Source organism: Vidua macroura, chromosome 17, assembly GCF_024509145.1.
Source record: "Vidua macroura isolate BioBank_ID:100142 chromosome 17, ASM2450914v1, whole genome shotgun sequence".
Lineage (NCBI taxonomy): Eukaryota > Metazoa > Chordata > Aves > Passeriformes > Viduidae > Vidua > Vidua macroura.
In genome coordinates, this window is record NC_071587.1 from 8257517 (window position 1) to 8274392 (window position 16876).

The 16876-nt window shown below is 54.4% G+C and overlaps 1 protein-coding gene across 6 annotated transcripts; it reads right to left on the reverse strand.

The window, feature by feature from the left end:
• Positions 1 to 376: 376 nt before the first annotated feature.
• GMEB2 (glucocorticoid modulatory element binding protein 2) lies at positions 377 to 16314 on the reverse strand. 6 transcript variants are annotated; one of them, XM_053993155.1, is made up of 10 exons: positions 16234 to 16314; positions 13488 to 13656; positions 8702 to 8799; positions 7829 to 7959; positions 6310 to 6413; positions 4846 to 5003; positions 3664 to 3735; positions 2995 to 3132; positions 2356 to 2478; positions 377 to 2175 (listed from the first exon to the last, which is right to left on the reverse strand). In XM_053993155.1, the coding sequence occupies exons 2-10, from the start codon at positions 13616 to 13618 to the stop codon at positions 1529 to 1531; spliced, it is 1602 nt and encodes a 533-aa protein (XP_053849130.1). In that variant the 5' UTR covers positions 13619 to 13656; positions 16234 to 16314; the 3' UTR covers positions 377 to 1528. The 6 variants fall into 6 exon arrangements, with proteins under 6 accessions (XP_053849130.1, XP_053849125.1, XP_053849127.1 ...); XM_053993150.1 differs by lacking the exon at positions 16234 to 16314 and adding an exon at positions 15187 to 16066; XM_053993152.1 differs by lacking the exon at positions 16234 to 16314 and adding an exon at positions 14804 to 16066.
• Positions 16315 to 16876: the final 562 nt, after the last annotated feature.

Genomic DNA, 16876 nt, shown 5'->3' on the forward strand with positions numbered 1-16876 from the left:
GCTGGGAGGGAAAAACCTCTGATAAGGCAGGACTCCTCCTCATCAACTACGGCCTCAGCAGAGTCTCAGCCAAAACGAAACAAAATCTAATGCTTCAGAGGAATAGATCACTTTTCTTCCTGATTACGTGTCAAAACTCTCCTAACCACAGGCTGGGGACCAGTGGTTATCAGCACTGGGTGCAGTCACGTCCCAGCCGTGCCATGGACAACCAGACTTTGGAGCCACGTTTCAGGCTCCTTGCACACCCATGGCCAGAGGGAACAGAGGACACGTACATTTATATTTAATGAAGTGTGTTCCTGTCCTGCCTTAGCCCCATTTCACAATCCCAGCTGTTATACCTGGACATAGAAAACACAATAAACCAGCAACATTCTTTCAAAAAAATATTTATTACTCAATAAAGTGACCTGTCATTGCTGCTGTTGCCAGATCAAGTTTGGAGAAATCCCAACACTCCAAGCACCCGACTCCTTCCAGCCAGAGACACTGTGAGACACACAGGCCCTGGCAGGAGACCTGGCGAGTCGCAGCAAGTGGGGTGGCTGAAGGAGAACTGGGGGGTCGAGCACCCCGTTACAGAACAGCTGCCTGAACCCAGCAGGGAGGGGATGGCAGTGTCCGGCTCCCACAGGATGCTGGGGACACCAGGGTCTGTCTGCCCTTGTGAGGAAGTGGAGCATGGCCGTGGGGCTCAGCTCTGCACACTCCACAGCACGGCTCTGCCATGCAGAACGAGCTTCCCAACCGGGCTTTGCTTAAAAATCGCCGTTGGCTTAAAAAAATCCCAATAATGGATTTTTTTTTTTGAGAAAACTAGAAAAAGACCCTAAATCCTCCAAAGTCACAGCTTTTCTCAGTCCTCTGGGTTCCTGTCTTCCTGCTCCTTCCCCAGCAGACCTGGGCAACCACTATGCCCACTGTCACAACAGCTCCCACTTGTTTCTGCCACCCAAAGCCAGTGTCACACACAAAACCCAACCTCTCAGGGCCCGTGCCCATGCTGCCAGAGCCCTTCCTGGTGTCAATGATTGTACACATCCACAGAATTCCTGCTCTTGGCATCCCTCTCCACTCCTGCAGCCCCTAGGGACAGGGAGCAGCCAGCTCCCTGCACATCAGACCCCTCAGCAGCTTCCTTTTGCTACCACCTTCTCTCTGCTCCTGCCCACTCCTCCGATGGACACTGCTCCAGCTGTGCCAGCCAACAAGGCTGGGCTGACAACCCAGAGCAGGAAAACTACTCCAAGAGAACAGGGGAGGAAAGCTTTATAAAAAAATAAGCTCTTTTTTTCTTCCCTCCTCCAAACAAGGCAGAGCATTTCTGCCTTTCCCTTCTCCAGGCATCCTTCCTCCCCCCTCCTTCCCTCTGACCTGAACCTCCTTGCTCCCAACACGAGCCGCTCTGAGTCTTGTTAGCCCGTGCCCCTCGTGACACCACTCCTCGTCCCACAGCGCAGCCAGAGAAGAGGCAGTTCCCCCCAGAGTGGCACGGCCAGCGTCCCTCCAGGCAAGTCCCCCCCTCTCACTTCTGCTCCGCCTCATCAGGCACTGCGGTCACCTCGATGGCGGCGGCAGCGTGCTCGTCCCCGGCAGCCTCGGTGGCACCGGACGGGACAGTCACGACCGTGCTCCCACTGGGAGCTATTTGTGTCACATTCTGGATGGTCGTGCCAAGTCCTGGAAGCGTCAGGAGCTGGAAGGGGCTCACCACCTTCACCACCGTGCTGCCATCCTGGACCGCAGCCGTGCTCAGCACCGTCAGGTTGGAAGCGTCCGGGTGGATCTCCACCGTGCCGGGGAAGGTGGAGCCGGCAGAGGCCAGCACCGTGTACCCCCCCAGCAGAGGGGAGGCCGGGGAGCTGGCAGCGGGGGGCTGGGCTGGGCTCTTCCCCAGCACCGAAGGAGGGAGGGCCGAGACCACTTTGCCAAGAGGGAGATTGGCAATCTGGGACACTGGCACGCCAGGGGTGACAGTGAGCTGTGCTGGCTGGGACAGGACTTGGGAGGTGATGGCAGCTGGTCCGGAGGTGGCCCTGGTCAGCCTGGGGCGTTTCAGAGGCGTGGGAACAGAGACGGGCGTGAGGGTCATCAGGACGTTGTTGAGATGCTGCGATTTGTGCTTCAGCTCCTTCGCTCGCTTGCGGTGCTCGTCACACTGCTGCTCCAGAGCTGGAGAGAGAAGAGGTTTGGCTCAGCCTGGATCCTGGACAAGATTCCTAGAGGTCTGTGGCAATGCCTGGTGTGGCTGGTTTAAAACCATCAGCTTCAACACAACCCCCACTTTCTCAGCCCAAAAGATAAGGCGCTGGCAGCGATGCCCGGTGCCACACTGGTGTGTCCAGGGCGTACCTGCCAAATCCCGTGTGTACTGCTCCCTCGAGCGATCCATCTGGCACTTGTGGCTGGCCAGGACCTTCTTGACCAGATCCAACATCCCAAAGTTCTGGACTACGTTGTTGAGTAAAACAGCATCTTAAAAACAAGACACAGAATCTTTGAGGAAGCAAAATTCCCTGCGCAAACTGTTTGTGGCTTGGCAAAAGCCACACAACAAACATGTCCAGCTGAGACAGCCAAAATTGGCGGGAGGGTAATGCAAGAGGCTGGGGAAGAGGAGAAGGCAGAAGCCATGAGAAAGGGCAAGAGGTCACTGGTCATGTAAACAGTCCTCTCCTGCCTAGCAGGGGTGATAAGAAATCTGCTGGCACAGTAGCTGCTTGCTGCATCGTTATTCCAATGGCCTAAATTCCACCTCAATCCCAAGCCAAGCATTTGTCCAGACCCAGTGCCAGCAGAGAGGAAGCCCCAGGCACGGGGAATTGGAGAACTGAGGTCACCTAAATTATCCCCAAACCCAGTCTCACCAATCAGCCAGAAGTGAGATTTTTTTTATGATGAGCTATGTGTGCCATCCAGATATCCCTGAGGATAAAAAAATCCACAAGCCCCTCTCCCAAGATGACTGACCACCCGTGTCCAGGTCCTTACCCCCGAGCTGCAGCGGGGGATCCTGTGCTCGCTGCTGCAAGCCCTTCATAGTCTCCACCAGCTCCTGGTGGAACTCATGGATCACTTCTTCTAGGAGACCACTGTCCTTCAGACCTTGCCAAAAAGCAAAGGTGTCATCTGGAGAAAGAGGAAGCAAGGGAGAACCTCAAAATCCTCGACAGGGTTTAATGGTAATCTGCTATGGGCTCCCTGTGGACACCCCTGCAGGGGGTGCAGTCCTGCTGGGCTGGGAGAGACCCCTGAGGTCACGGGGCTGGGGCAAAGCCCAGCCAGAGCACGGACACAAAGGAGGATACGCTCTCCCCACCCCTGTCCCACACCAACAGGACACTTTGCTGCAGCCAGTAGCACCAAGGAGAACGATTTCATGACCTCTCTGATAAGATTTTTTTTTTCCTAGAGCCACATTTGGCCCTGGCTTTGATTTGTTGGTTCTTGGAAACAACTTAATCGCAAGGCTGCGCAGCCAGCCCGCACACCGGTGGGATGTAACACAGTGCTATTCCATCAGCAGAGAAGGAATAATCCCAGTGGAGGCTCATGCAAGACTGCTCTGCTAAGAGGGTCCTTCCTGCTCCTTACCCTGCTGCTTCCCTCTTTCCCCACATCTCCTCCACCCAGCGAGCCCTGCGGGATCCCCAGCCATACCTCCAATGCTGGTGCTCCAATCGCTGGCATCCTCGCATGTTTCTATGGTTATTGTAGCCGGGGATCCGTTCACTGCAACCAATAGGAAAAAAGAAGAGAAAAAAATTCCCAGGTCCTCATTTTAACCTGTATTTTCACAGGCTGTTTCCAAAGGAAGCACTCCCTTGCTGCATTTCTGTGACTTCTCCTTTATATTGCAGAGGATCACATCTGTTTGAATGCAGATCTCAATGCTGAACAGAGATGCCCAAGTGGGTGCTGTGCCAGCTGTACTTATTTTCCTACATTAGAGTGCAATCCCCAGGGATTGCTCCTGCAACCTTTGCAGCACAAGAACACATGCCTGAGAGCAGCATTTCCCTCCTGTTCCCCCCTGAAAACACACCAGCACTGCTCAGGGCAAAAGTCAAACAGATTTAGAGTCTGATTTTTTTGGCAGCCCTTTTTACCCAGACACCATTTGTCTGGAGGGTTTTTAAAGCCTCCAAGGGAAGAGCAGCCCCCCACTGCACAGGGATGCAGGGGGGATCCCTCCTTCCCTCCAGCTCTGCCAAATCTCAGCAGTTTTGTTACCATAGAGCCGGGGAACAGGCGTCATTCGTGTCGTGCGCGGGAGCGGGATGGATGGGAATCTGGCCAGAGTCCCACAGAGCTGTGCAGAGCCTTTGGAATGCTCAGTTGCAGGTATTAAATCCAATCCCTCTGCTCCTTTACTCCACAGCTTTCAGGGCTCTGGTTATTTCAGCACGGCCCAGCAGCTGGCAAACATCTCCCATTGGTGAGCTCATGTTTAACAGGGGTTCTTGGAGTGGGCTGGCTGTGCAGCAGCATCAGCTTCCTCACCACAATACCAGGATGTGGTGGATGGGTGCTCTGCAGAACCAGCCAAGGGGCTTATCCTGTCCCAGAGGCACCACCAAGAGCTTGGGGTGTGAGGCCAGGGTTGTTCTTAATGCTCAGGGACAAAAGCAGTTAAATACAGAATTATTTCAAAATTCATCTCATTCCAACCCCCTGCCATGAGAAGGGACACCTTCCACTAGACCAGATTGCTCCAAGTGCTGTCCAACCTGGCCTTGGACACTTCCAGGGATGGGGCAGCCACAGGGACCTTGGTTACGTGGCACTCGTGAGCTTTGACGTGTCAGGGCCCTGCTGAGGGTGAGGAATGGCTGCACGTACCATCGGCAGAGGCAGGAGTCAGAGGGATGTACTCTGTCGATGTCTGGCTGGTCAGGGACACCCTGGCTCCTGTCAGGTCAATTTTGGTGCTCCGGCAGGTGTTGGAACAGACCTTTGTGTGCTGATAAAAATCCAGCTCTCCTGAGTCCATAATCTTCCTGAAAGACAAGGAGCAAGCACAAGGACAGGCACATCAGCAACAGCTAAGAGCTCTGAGATCGCTCCTGGCAGTCTTCACCCCAAACTTCTGAGTCCCAAAATGCCAGGAGAGCAGGCAGAGCCAACAGGAGCCCTTACTGGGACTGATTAACTCATTTCTTGAGGAAGGAAGGGGAAGAGAGAGCCCCTATCTGGTGCCACCAGCACATCCTCTCCAAAGCTGCAGCTTCCAACCAAAGGATCAGCTGGAGTGTCGGTTCAGGGTGAGACCATAGGGAGCTTCTTTCTTGCCTTTTTGACTCTATAGCTCAAAAGCAGACAGAACATAACCCTATTTATAAACTAAAATCAGGTCTCTCATCTCATTCAAAGGGAGTGGCAACACTGGAACATGGGATCTTCCAATCAAAAAACGTTATCTCCAAACCACTCCCAAGCCTTGCTGGCCAACAACCACCTAAGCTTCCTGAGATTTGCTCCCATGGGCTGCTGGGTTTGCCTTCAGACATTCCCCTCAAGTTTTTTTTCCCCCTCTCAAAGCCCTGCCTTGACAAAGCCTAAACCTATTATGCAAAATTTATGTGGAGCAAAAGCTGCTTAAAAGGAATACAGGAGATGCCTGCATTGAAGCAGAATAATACAGGGAAAGGCAATGTCACCCTGTGAAAAGAGCACAAAACCACTGACAATTCCTGGGGAAAGAGGTGATTCTTTTTTATCCTGCCCAAAGGCAGAGAAAGACTTTAATTAAATCACAGTCTCAGGCTGGTGTTCAGAAGGACCATAGAGGAATTGAATTACTGTAGTTAATACTAGAGAAGAGAAATGTTTGCAATAAAGGGGTTTTTTTTGGGTTTTTTTTTTGTTTTTTTTTTTTTTTTTTGTTTTTTTTTTTTGCCAAGGACTTATTTAGAAGTGATGTCAAGCAGGAGTGCTGCAACCAGAGCATTGGTGATGACCAGACTGATTTCATTTGGTGAGTCACGCTGAGAATCCACAGACACCATGGCCCAACCACCAATAGCCATTAAAATTTCCAATGTCCCTACACCAGCTGGAAACTCAGTGTGGTTCAAGCCCTGAAAAGGCTAGAGAAATATTTCTTGCCCCAAATTATTCCCTAGGCACAAGGACAGAACAAAGCCATTGGACTGACCACATTTGGGACCCGGCTGTCATTAAGACAAATGTTTAGAGTGGTTTGTTTGCTCCCTCAGCAGCAAAACTGCCATTCCAAAGGTTCTGTTCCATCCCACCACAATCCCCCAGAAAAAAATGTCCAGAGACACAAAGGGAGGCACTAACCGGAGCATGATCCCGTTCATCCGGATCGCCCGCTTCCAATCCTTCAAGGTCGACTTGCCTGCCAGGTGGACAAACTCCTTGGGGCTGATTAGGTGATCATGAAACTGCAAAAGGCAGGGGTGCAACATCAGTGCCACGAGCCATAAACAAGCCAAGGGTGCCCAGTGAGCAGGGTTCAGCTGGAGCCTGGTGCCATTTCCCAGTGCCCAGCGGCGGCTGCAGCCCCCACGTGCCACTGAGCACCCCCAGTACAGATGGCTGCCAGGCACTCCCCACCCCAGAGAACACTGCCCAAGTTGGAAAGATTAAAGCCAAACACTGCTGTCACCAATAGTTAGTTAACAGCTGCTCCAAGCCAAGGCTTCAGGGGTGTGTGAGTTTGCCCAGCTCAGGCAGGACAGCTGGGAAAACACCCATAGCCTGTGCAAAGTATCACTAACAGCAGGGAGCTGCTCACACTCCCACTAACAACAGACTCAGTGAAAGCTGGGCTGCACTGCTAACATTTGGGTCCAGGGGCACGTTATGCCCCATAGGGGAGAGAGAAGAAGCCCATTTGGTCTTTGGTCTTTGACCTCCTGCTCCCAAGCCCAACCATTGGTATCAAGGAACCTCTGGCCTCTCTGGCCGTGCACACCCCCTGCTACTGCAAACCAGCTTCAGGGAGCTGGCACACACCCTGCCAACTCTTCCCTTTCTTTTATTGCCTTACACACCCAGACATGCCTGAACCTAACAGCAACCTGCAGGATCATAGAATTATAGAATCACTAAGGGTGGATCTTGGAGAAGTCCTCCAAGATCCTCTAGCCCAACCATGACCCAGGCAGTTCTCTTAGGAGCTGCATTACAGCCCATCTCAAAGGATTTCCCAAGTCCAGGCCTCCTCTTTTCCATGACCATGTTAACCAACATAGAGCAACTCACTGTTACTGCTTGAGAAACTGCATCTCTGAACAAGGACAAGGGCCTCAGTGCAGAGAGGACAGATTTTAGGAGGCAGCAGCATCTATCCTCTGCCTCATGGATAGAGGAGACCACCTCTGCTGGGAAGGGCAAGGACTATCCTTTGGGAGCCCAAGGAGACCTTCCCTCAGCAGGGTATTGTTTAGGCTGTGTACAAATGCCAGCAATGACTCACTCGTGGCGTGTTCCTGAATTCATGTAAATTTTAACCATGAGTTACCCAGGACACAGCAGCAACTCTTCAGTAGGTCCTCAATCAATACATTCCTCAAACGATCAACTTTCCAACTGAGCAGATACTGCAAGTACCCAAATTTCTCAAATTTTCAATAACACATTAAATTGAGGCACCATCTCTCCAGCCAGATTGACACAATTTAGTCAGGACAAGTATCAAGTACCCAGCACCAGGAAAATGTCATCCTTTCCTACCATGACATGGTTCTGATGCAAAGCAGCTGATCAAAGCTTACCATAACCAGGACAAGCCAGGTGACCTCACAATGTGGGCAAGGGGAAAGCACAAGTCCAGTGCTGGGCTCTCTGTTCTCACCTGCACACACTTCACATTGATTCCAGGGCACACAAACTTCCTCCAGATGAGGTTGGCTTTGCTGTCCCCGCAGGTGATGGGGTAGACAATCTCTGCCTCCAAACTGTCCTCATCTTCAGCCATCTTCACTTCTCACAGGGATCAGAGGAAGGGACAGATCAAAGAGAAACATGAGCCACAGCTCCTGATTCACATGCCCGAGCCACACATGCAATGATAGTTTTGAAACTCAGAAATACAAAAAAAGTCATGATGCATGGTGGGGTGTGCTGGGGTTTGTGGCCACCACTCACTTGCACTTTGCTATAAAAGTATTCAATTACCCAAATTTCTTAGGCAAAACAGCCCAGGCAGATTTATGCCAATCCAGCTGCAGCTGAGCACAGGGAATATGAGAAGCCATCCATTCTTGATAAAAGAGAATGATGTTACCTGGGTGGAGTCACCCTTGGTTTTAAAGTAAAACTGGTTTTAAGTCAACACTAGCCCAGCTGATCAGTCTTTGCTCCCTCAACTCACTTTTACTGGCAACCAAAGCCAGCAATTTGCTGCAAAACTGACATCCCCGTGGCAAGCTGGAACGGCAGGAGCCAGGGATGGCCGGACACGAGGACTCATCCCAGACCAGGAGAGGGCAGCAGCAGCCCAGCCAGCCACTGCCAGCCCCCTGCTGGTCACCGAGCCCCCTGGATGCTGGGAGAGCATCCCTGGTACCCCCGGGAGAGCATCCCCAAGGCCCACAAGAGAACACCCCGGAGCCCCAGCAGCTCTGCACAACCATGCTTGGACTGTCCCATTTGACACCAGCACAGGGCTGTGGCACACTGGGGTGGTGGAGCTGCCACCAAGGGGCTATGGAAAGAGCTGACCTACCTAGAACTGCTTCCTTCAGGTCTGTGGAGGCTGTGAAGGCAGCAGCAGCTGCAGCAGCTGCATTTTCAGTCTCCAGAGTGTCTTCGTTGATGTCACCGCTGGGAAAAGAGGCAGAGGCATTCTTAAGCCATGTGGCTGTGCCACCCCCACACCCGATGCCCTGTGGAGACATTGCCTCAGAAGTCCCTTGGATCACATTTTCCCACAAGAGCTAAGAGTCAGCTCTGGGTTTGGGAGGCTCAGCTCCATTTTTTCATGTGGAGATGAAGAACCCCACAGCAGGCAAGCCCCTGTCAGCAGCCTGGCCAGCTCTCTCTTGCCTCCCCTTTAATCCCAGCCCTATGGATCTGCCTCCAGCCCAGCCTGTGCTGGAGAGCTGGCATGGAGAGATGCTGTCAGCACAGCCCCTTGCTCAGAAGTCACTGCCAGCCTTTGGAAGCTTTGCCTGAGATTTCCTCAGGAAAAACATGTGCAAAACACGCTGCTGCTGTCTGGGCAATGGACTGGCTGAATTCCCTGGTATGCAGGATGCTCCAGGGAGCAGGACCTCAAGGAGCCACAGAGACACTATAAAGGAGTTGGATAAACCCCAAGAGCAGATCCATGAGCAGAGATAACATAACACGAGTTACAGACACTTGCAATACAATCTCTGAGCCTCTTAAAACTTGATATATCCATGACATTCATTAATAGCTGACTATCCAACTGCTTCCATTGTCCCCACACCGAGATCTCCATCTTCTCTGGGTGCTTTGCCCACGGAGTCACACAGTGGATCCTGCACAGAACCCATTCCCTCACTGCTCTCCCAGCTCTGCTACAGCAATATGGAGCCCTGAGCCTCTCCAAGGAGCTTCCCACTCTCAGAGGGAACAGGCACTTCTGGCTGGGATGTGGGACATGCTCCTCACCCCCTTGGCTTTGGAGGTGAGGTCCCAAAGGGAGGGAGCCCACATTGGTGCCCTTATGGATTCACCCGTACATCACAGCCAGTGCTCAGTGGGAACCATTCCTAAAGGGTTTTCAAACAAACACAGAATGGTTTGGGCTCAAAGAGCCCTTAAAAATCATCTTGTTCCAACCCCCTCCCATGGGCAGCAACACTTTCCACTATCCCAGGTTGCTCCAAGCCCTGTCCAACCTGGCCTTGAACAATTCCAGGGATGGGGCAGCCACAGCTTCTCTGGACAGCCTGTGCCAGGACCTCACCACCCTCACAGGGAACAATTTCTTTCTAACACCTAATCTAAGTCTACCCTCCTTTTAAGATGTATGTTTGGTTGCATTACTGAAGCCGACTAATTGCGGCAGAAAGCCTGACCCACAGGGGCAGGGGGAGACACAAAATTAGCTTTTCACATACTTTGGCATATAAACTCCCTAGGAAGACTCCACAGAGAAAATAAACCTGAAACCTCCCTCAGTTTGATACCATGGGTGAATTAAAACACAGTCCTAGTGACTCACTGGCAACCACATTTCTCACCCGCGATGCCACGGGGACAAGGAAATTCAAGAGCAACTGGTTTTTCCATTCTGGGCTCCTAACACACAGCTCCAGGGTGGAACTGCAGCTTCAAAGCATCCCTCCCCTCAGCAGCTGCAGGGCAGGTACCTGTGGGGAGCAGCACAGAGATAAGGAATGGTGTGGGCGGCAGCTCAGCCTCACCAGGTGAGTGGCTCCCAGATGCTGCTCCAGAGAGGGGAGACAGCTCCTGCTGTGACAGAAGGAAGATGGACACAACTCTGCAGCCCACAGCGACCACCAGCCCAGAGCCCTGGCAGAGCACGGGGAGGGTAACGTGAAAGGACTCAGAAAGGTAAACTCTGAGCTAAGGCATTTGCACACAGGTGATTATTACACGAGTGGCAGTCTGACACAAGAACAGAAGAATTCTAACCTGGGTTTTTTCATCAGTTTGCTGCTGGGTTCTTGCATTTCTCCAGGTGAAAGGCCAGCAGTGGCACTTCAGCAGGATGCCAGAGGAAGCAACCCCTTCTGGCATGCAAAGCCCAGCACCCCACAGCCCTGACCTGCCTCCAGATCAAGAACCTCCACCAACCTACCCAGAAGAAACCCTCCAGCAGAAAAGTCAGCACCTTTCAGAGCTTCCTCTAGGACTCCACCACATTTACACCACTCTGAAAAATGACCAAAAGGCACAACTGGATGGGGAGGAATAACCCAGCCCATGCCTTTAACCTCCAGAGGAAAACAAATAAACCAACTCCCAGCTTGTATGAAAAATTCAGGCAACTGAAGTCTGCATCTGCCATGGACACGTGAAGGAGAGAAAACCACAAAAAAAGGCAAGTGTCTCCATGCTGTTTCTCCCATCCCATTCCAGGCAAACAGACTGAGGCAGATGCAAGGGAAAACACAAACACCTTCCAAGCCCCAGCAGTGCAGTCCCCCAGCTGGCCCTGCTTTTGCCAGTTGCCATGACGAAGGCAGGGGAGGATGGTTCTCATCTTCCTCCCCAGGAGGATCCATAAACCAGATGGAAGAGAAGAAAGCATGTGCAGATAACTCAGCGGGCAGGCATCGCCTTTCTTTTCTGCTCCTGCCTTGCCTGGAAACTTGAGAGAGAAAAGTCTCCCCCAGAATCCTGTGCTGATCAGAAATACAACTCATCAGAGCATCAAGCACAGATCCTCTTCTCTCACAGACCAAAGAGAAAAGCTTCTTGCTCATTATTTTTTTTTCCCATTTCCCTCAGCCGTTTCCTTAAGAACACATGAACTAATTAAGCTCTTAACAATTGGTTGTACAGCGGGTTTTTTTAATAGCAAACCCATACCCAGATAAGCACTAGAAAAAGGCACCAACCCCCAAGCTGAGTTTGGTTTAAGTGTCACACCCAGGCAAACAGAAAGCTCCCCATGTGAGTTGTGACCGAGCCAACAGCAAGGGATCCCAGCCCGTGCCTGCAGCTGCTCTCCTGACACCAGCTGGGCCTGCAGAGGGAAATCAGAAGGAAAGGGAGAAGGAGCCAGCACCCCTGTGACAGTGCCCTAGGAGGAGCAGAGCCTGGGGGGGCAACTGTCCAAGGCCACAGAGAGACCATGGGTGGCTCGTGCTGCCACCCACCACCAGCCCTCACTGCTCAGTGGGGGGAGTCAGGCAGGTTTTACTCTGTGACACCAAAATTCACATCCTTTCCATTAACCCACTACCATCCCCAAGAATGGGGGAGCAAAGAGCCTGTCCAGGAGCTCTTCTCCAGAGAGATGCATGAAAAACCCTCAGGGAATCTCTACATACATGCCAAGACATCTCTGCTCACAGCTGCGACTAAATGAAAGCATTCCTCTCTGTGCTCTGTGGAGCTGTCCTGCTCCTGACCATCCAGGGGACACTGGGAGGGAGAGAAAAGATTTCCAAAGAAAAACAGGAAGGGAACTTAGAGTGAAAGGAAACCAACTGATTGAGCCAGCCTCTGCCATGATCCATTTTCCCAGACAACATCACAATGCTGCACATGGGTCTGTAGAGGCTTAGAGGCACATGACAAACAGGAACCATTCTGCATCCAAGAGCAGCCACGTCCCAAGTGCCACATCTGGCTGCTTCTCCACTGAGGGAGACAAGGGAGTCTCCATGGGACAGAAAACAAGAGGAGTAGAGCCCTTCTTCCCTGCCATCACCCCTCTTCTGGGAATTGAAAAGGTTTTGGAAACACTCACAGAGCAGGGCAGATCCTGCCCATCCTAGCACCAACAGCCCTGCCTCTGCCTGTCCCTGCCCATTCTTTACCAAAAATTCATCTATTAATGGGCTTTATCTCACAAGGGGAACGGTTCCTGAACTGAGCTGTCACCTTCTGCCCTGCCCAAAGCCCCAGGGCACTGACACAAAGACACATCTGAGAAAAGAAGACAAACCCCTTGTGGAGAGCAATAAACAGCCATTCAACACCCACTTATTTCAGACAAGCTTGCCTGGATGCAGCTCCAGGTGTGAACTTGGATTTTCTGCACACTGAAAGAACAAAACACAAAAACGGGCTCTGGGCTCTGCCCCACCCAAAAAACCACAGAGAAATAAAGCAAAGAGTCCATTGCTATGTGGGCCTTCAAGGTACCAGCCAGGCTTTGAGGCCTTGGCAAGCTGCCACTGAACAGTCCACAGGTGAACAAACAGCAGTCCTGAATATAAAATGCCAACAAAAAAGGCAGAAATTTGGCAAAACAGCAGCATTTGAACAATCAGACCTTTACTCTGTTTTTTTTGAGCAGTGCCTCTCCATTCAGGGAAGCACTGTTTCAAGGATACCTCTCTCACTCCTATTGCTGGCAGTGGAGGTTCCTGCAGAGCTCAGCCAAAAACCAGCCAACCCCAAACTTTCTCAATCTTCAGCGAAGGGGAGCTCAGCTGCACCACCCTCAGCCTGGTGAGGATAAACTTGTCTCTTGGGAGTTCAGAGCTCAGCACAGCCATCATAAAATAAATAGCAGAAAAACACTGATTTAGCTACTGGTGCTCTGTTCCAACTGGATTTGTGTCCACTCCAACATCAAAATCCACTCAGAAAAAGGAATTTTGGGTTGGTCTTTTTTCCTCCCCTCAAAAGAGGGAAAAGAGTGGAGCCTGCTCTGCACAGAGCTGCAGAGCCCTCTGTGGAAGCCCTAGCAAGGAACTGGACACTCCATGGCCACCACTGAGGTCCCCACCATGAGCAGGGATGCAGGAGGGAGCAGTGGGGGATAAATCCCAACCTACAACCATGCGTGGGATGGTTTCCAGCACATCCCCTCAGCGTGCACCAGCCCCATCTCTTACCCGTGCTGGGACAGGTTGGTGGTGACCAGCACTGTCTTCACCTCCTCCATGCCACCGCCGTCCACCGCGCCGTCCGGCGTGGTCACCACCACCACCTCCTCCATGTGGACACTGACGTCCGGCGTCGCCATCGTGGCCGGAGCGGGAGAGCCACCAGCGCAGTCACCAGCTGCTTGTGGAGAAACGGGGGAAGCCCAGAGTCAGGAGATGAACTCGGTCACGGAAGGATCCTGGGTGTGGTGGGAGCAAGGAGAGAAGGGATTGCAGGGACCCCACGCTCCTAAGGAGAAGGGGATGAGCAAATCCCCAAGTGCTCCATCCCAGGAGGAAGGATGAGGGGAAGCTCAACCCAACACATGCTCTGCAGGCTGGGTGAGAATGATGGGCCTGGGTGGGACTGGGGTGCAGGAGGTGAAGGGCAGAGTGTGAAAGAGGTCCAAAAAAAAAATGTTCCTGGCATCCATCATAAACTCTCTGAAGATACTCAGTTTGAAGGTGCGTTTCCAAATGTATTTCAAACTATCTCACGATTTCACACTGTTGGAGGAGCTTGTCACTGTCTCCTCCACAGTAAAACAGGGATTCTTCCCTCCTCCAAAGTCACACACAAAAAAAAAAAACAAAAAAGCACTTCAAGCTCGCAGAAACAGTGACATCTGGAAACTATTTCAAAGTGTGTATTTCTAATAAATCAGCAATAGATGTAAGACAGCACTCCCTCTCCAGCTCTCTTGGAGCCCCTTTAGGAACTGAAAGGGACTATCAGGTCTCCTCAGAGCCTTCTTTTCTCCATCTCTCTCAGCCTGCCTCTGGAGCAGAAGTGCTCCAGCCCTCAGAGCATCTCCATGACCTCCTCTGGACTCGCTCCAGCAGCTCCACATCCCTCTGATGCTGGGAGCCCCAGAGCTGGATGCAGCACTGTAGGTGGGGTCTCACCTGAGGAGAGCAGAGGGGGAGAATTCCCTCCCACTGTGGGCCTTGCTGCCCACAATGCTGGGGATCAGCCCGTGCCCAGGTAAGGAGAATTGGTGCCTATTAAGCATCTCCTACAGCACCTACAGCACTGGTGCAGCCCACACAGAGACAGGTAAGGGAACACCTCATCCAGGTTTGGCTGTTCCAGGCTCAGACCCCCATGGAGGACTCCAAGCAGTGGCACAGAGCACAGCAGAGATGCCACCTGGCTCCCAGCACTTCCCCAGGCCACGGCTGGAGCAGAGCACTGACCCAGCATGTCCAGTGCGACTTCACAACCAAGGTCATGCCCTGCAGAAACACCTGCCTGACCCACAGGGACACCACGAGGTGCTCCTTACCTCCACGGAGCCCACAGGGTCTATCCAAGGTGGAATGGCCCCTCTGTGCCAGCCCAGCACAAAGCCACCAGCAGAAGCACTTCAGTTTTCACAGCAGCACAGATGCTCAGCTGCCTCCAGCTCAACCACTCCAATTTTTGTTGTCACACTATCCCTAACCTTGTCCTTCATTTTGGGGTAAAACCCCTCCCACTTAGCGATTAGCATCACTCACAACACCCCTGAGCTGGGACTCAGTTTCAGGATGCCCCAGACATCCTGCCCAGCATCACGGGACTGAACTCCACGTGTGTTGCTCAGATGCCTCTGGGCAGGAACCAGCACTGAATGGAGAAAAAGAGGGCTGAAAACATAAGTAATCGAAAGAGTGGCTAAAAACACACCAGCAGTGGGGCTGTGGAGGGGGACAAGGGGCACCCCAGCTCTACCAGGACTCAGGGTGTCCATGCCTGTCCCTCCTGGTGCACCTTGCAGGGTGCTGAGAGCGTGTCAAGGGCTGTGGGAAAGATTTGGGGCGAAGCGAGGAAGAAAACATAAAAAGAAAAAAAGCATAGCACAGCTGGGAGAGCACAGAGATTTTTGGGGTGCAGCATCAAGAGGGCAGAGACCAGATTAGACTGTGGGCAGCCAGCAAGGCTGAGCACAGAGAGGGGGATGCAGTGTGGATGCACAGAGGTACTGGGAGAGAGGGGATGCATGGAGAGGTGGCTTCAGGGGGGTTAAACAGAGATGCACAGGGCGGGGGAGTCATGGGGTGCAAGAGGGTGCCCAGGGGTACATGGAGAGAGGAGATGGAGAGCAGCACAGACAGCACGGGTGGGGGGCTGCAGCTGCACGGGGCTGGGGGGACACATGCTGGGGGTGCCTGGCTGGGGGGCTGCCCGGAAGAGAGCGGCAGGGAAGCTGCAAGAGGACGGAGAGCGGCCTCAAGGAGGGGGGAAGAAGACGGAGCGCAGCACAGGGGGACACAGAGAGGGGGTGCCCGGGGGGGGCTGCGGCTGCACGGCTGGGGGAGGAGGGGGGTCGCGCTCTGCGGAGTGGGGTGCACGGGGGTGGAGGGCGCTGCACGTGGAGGCTGCCGGCGGAGGGTCTCAGGAGGGTTCCCCGGTGCCGAGGCGGGCGGGCAGGGGGTGCCCCGGGTGCCGTCGCGGTGTGTCCGTCCCCCCCCCCCCCGCCCCGGTGCCCGTTGCGGGGCGGCGCGCGCGGGGGGGTGAGAGGGGCGCGTGGGCGCGCTCCCGCTGGCAGGGAGGAGGAGGAGGAGGAAGAGGAGGAGGAGGAGGAGGAGGAGGAGGAGGAGGCGGGGGGGGCCGCGGGGCGGGCGGGCGGCCGGGCGCTGCCGCCGCCGCCGTAACGTCCTGACGCTCCGCAGGGACCCGGGCGGCGCGTGCGGCGGAGGCCCCGCGGCGGGCGAGGCCGCGCCCGGCGCTTACCTCGGGCCGGGGTCCCGCGGGCCCCGCTCGGGCTGCGGCGGCGGGCGCTGGGGCCGGGCGGCGGTGGGCGCGGGCAGGGCGGCAGCGGGGCCGGGGGGAGCGGGGCTCCGCCGCGCGGCTCTCGGGCCCCGCGCAGGCGCACGGCCCGCACCGGCTACCGAGACTTATTTGGCGCGGGCGCCGCGGCCCGCGCTTCCCCGTGAAATAGGGACCGGGCGGGCGCTCTGCGCCTGCGCCGCCGCCGGGCGGGGGTGGGAGGGGGCGCGGCGCGCGCCGCCGGGGGGTCCCCGCGCGCGGGGTCCTGCGGGGGAATCCCCCCTGTGTCCCCCCGTGTCCCCCCCATGTCCCCTCGTGCCCCCCCCCGTGTCCCTTGTGTCCCCCCCCGTGTCCCCTTGTGTCCCCCGTGTCCCCCCCGTGTCCCTTGTGTCCCCCCATGTCCCCTTGTGTCCCCCCCGTGTCCCCCCCGTGTCCCTTGTGTCCCCCCCGTGTCCCCCCCGTGTCCCTTGTGTGCCCCCCGTGTCCCCTCTGCCCCCCGTGCCACCCGTCTGTCCCCGACCCGTGCCCTTCGTGTCCTCCTCCTGGTTCCTGCTGCCCCCCCCGCCCCGTCCCCTGTGTGTGTCCCCTGTGCCCCCCACACCCCCCC

What these genes read in the sequence shown, in the direction of transcription:
- GMEB2 (XM_053993150.1), bottom strand. Translation starts at nt 15,250, where the DNA reads ATGGACACCCTGAGTCCTGGTAGAGCTGGGGTGCCCCTTGTCCCCCTC. An exon ending in TCAATGTGAAGTGTGTGCAG is followed by an intron (nt 6,414 to 7,828) that starts GTGAGAACAGAG and finishes TGCCTTTTGCAG; the next exon opens with TTTCATGATCACCTAATCAG. An exon ending in TTGGAGCACCAGCATTGGAG is followed by an intron (nt 3,133 to 3,663) that starts GTATGGCTGGGG and finishes CTCTTTCTCCAG; the next exon opens with ATGACACCTTTGCTTTTTGG.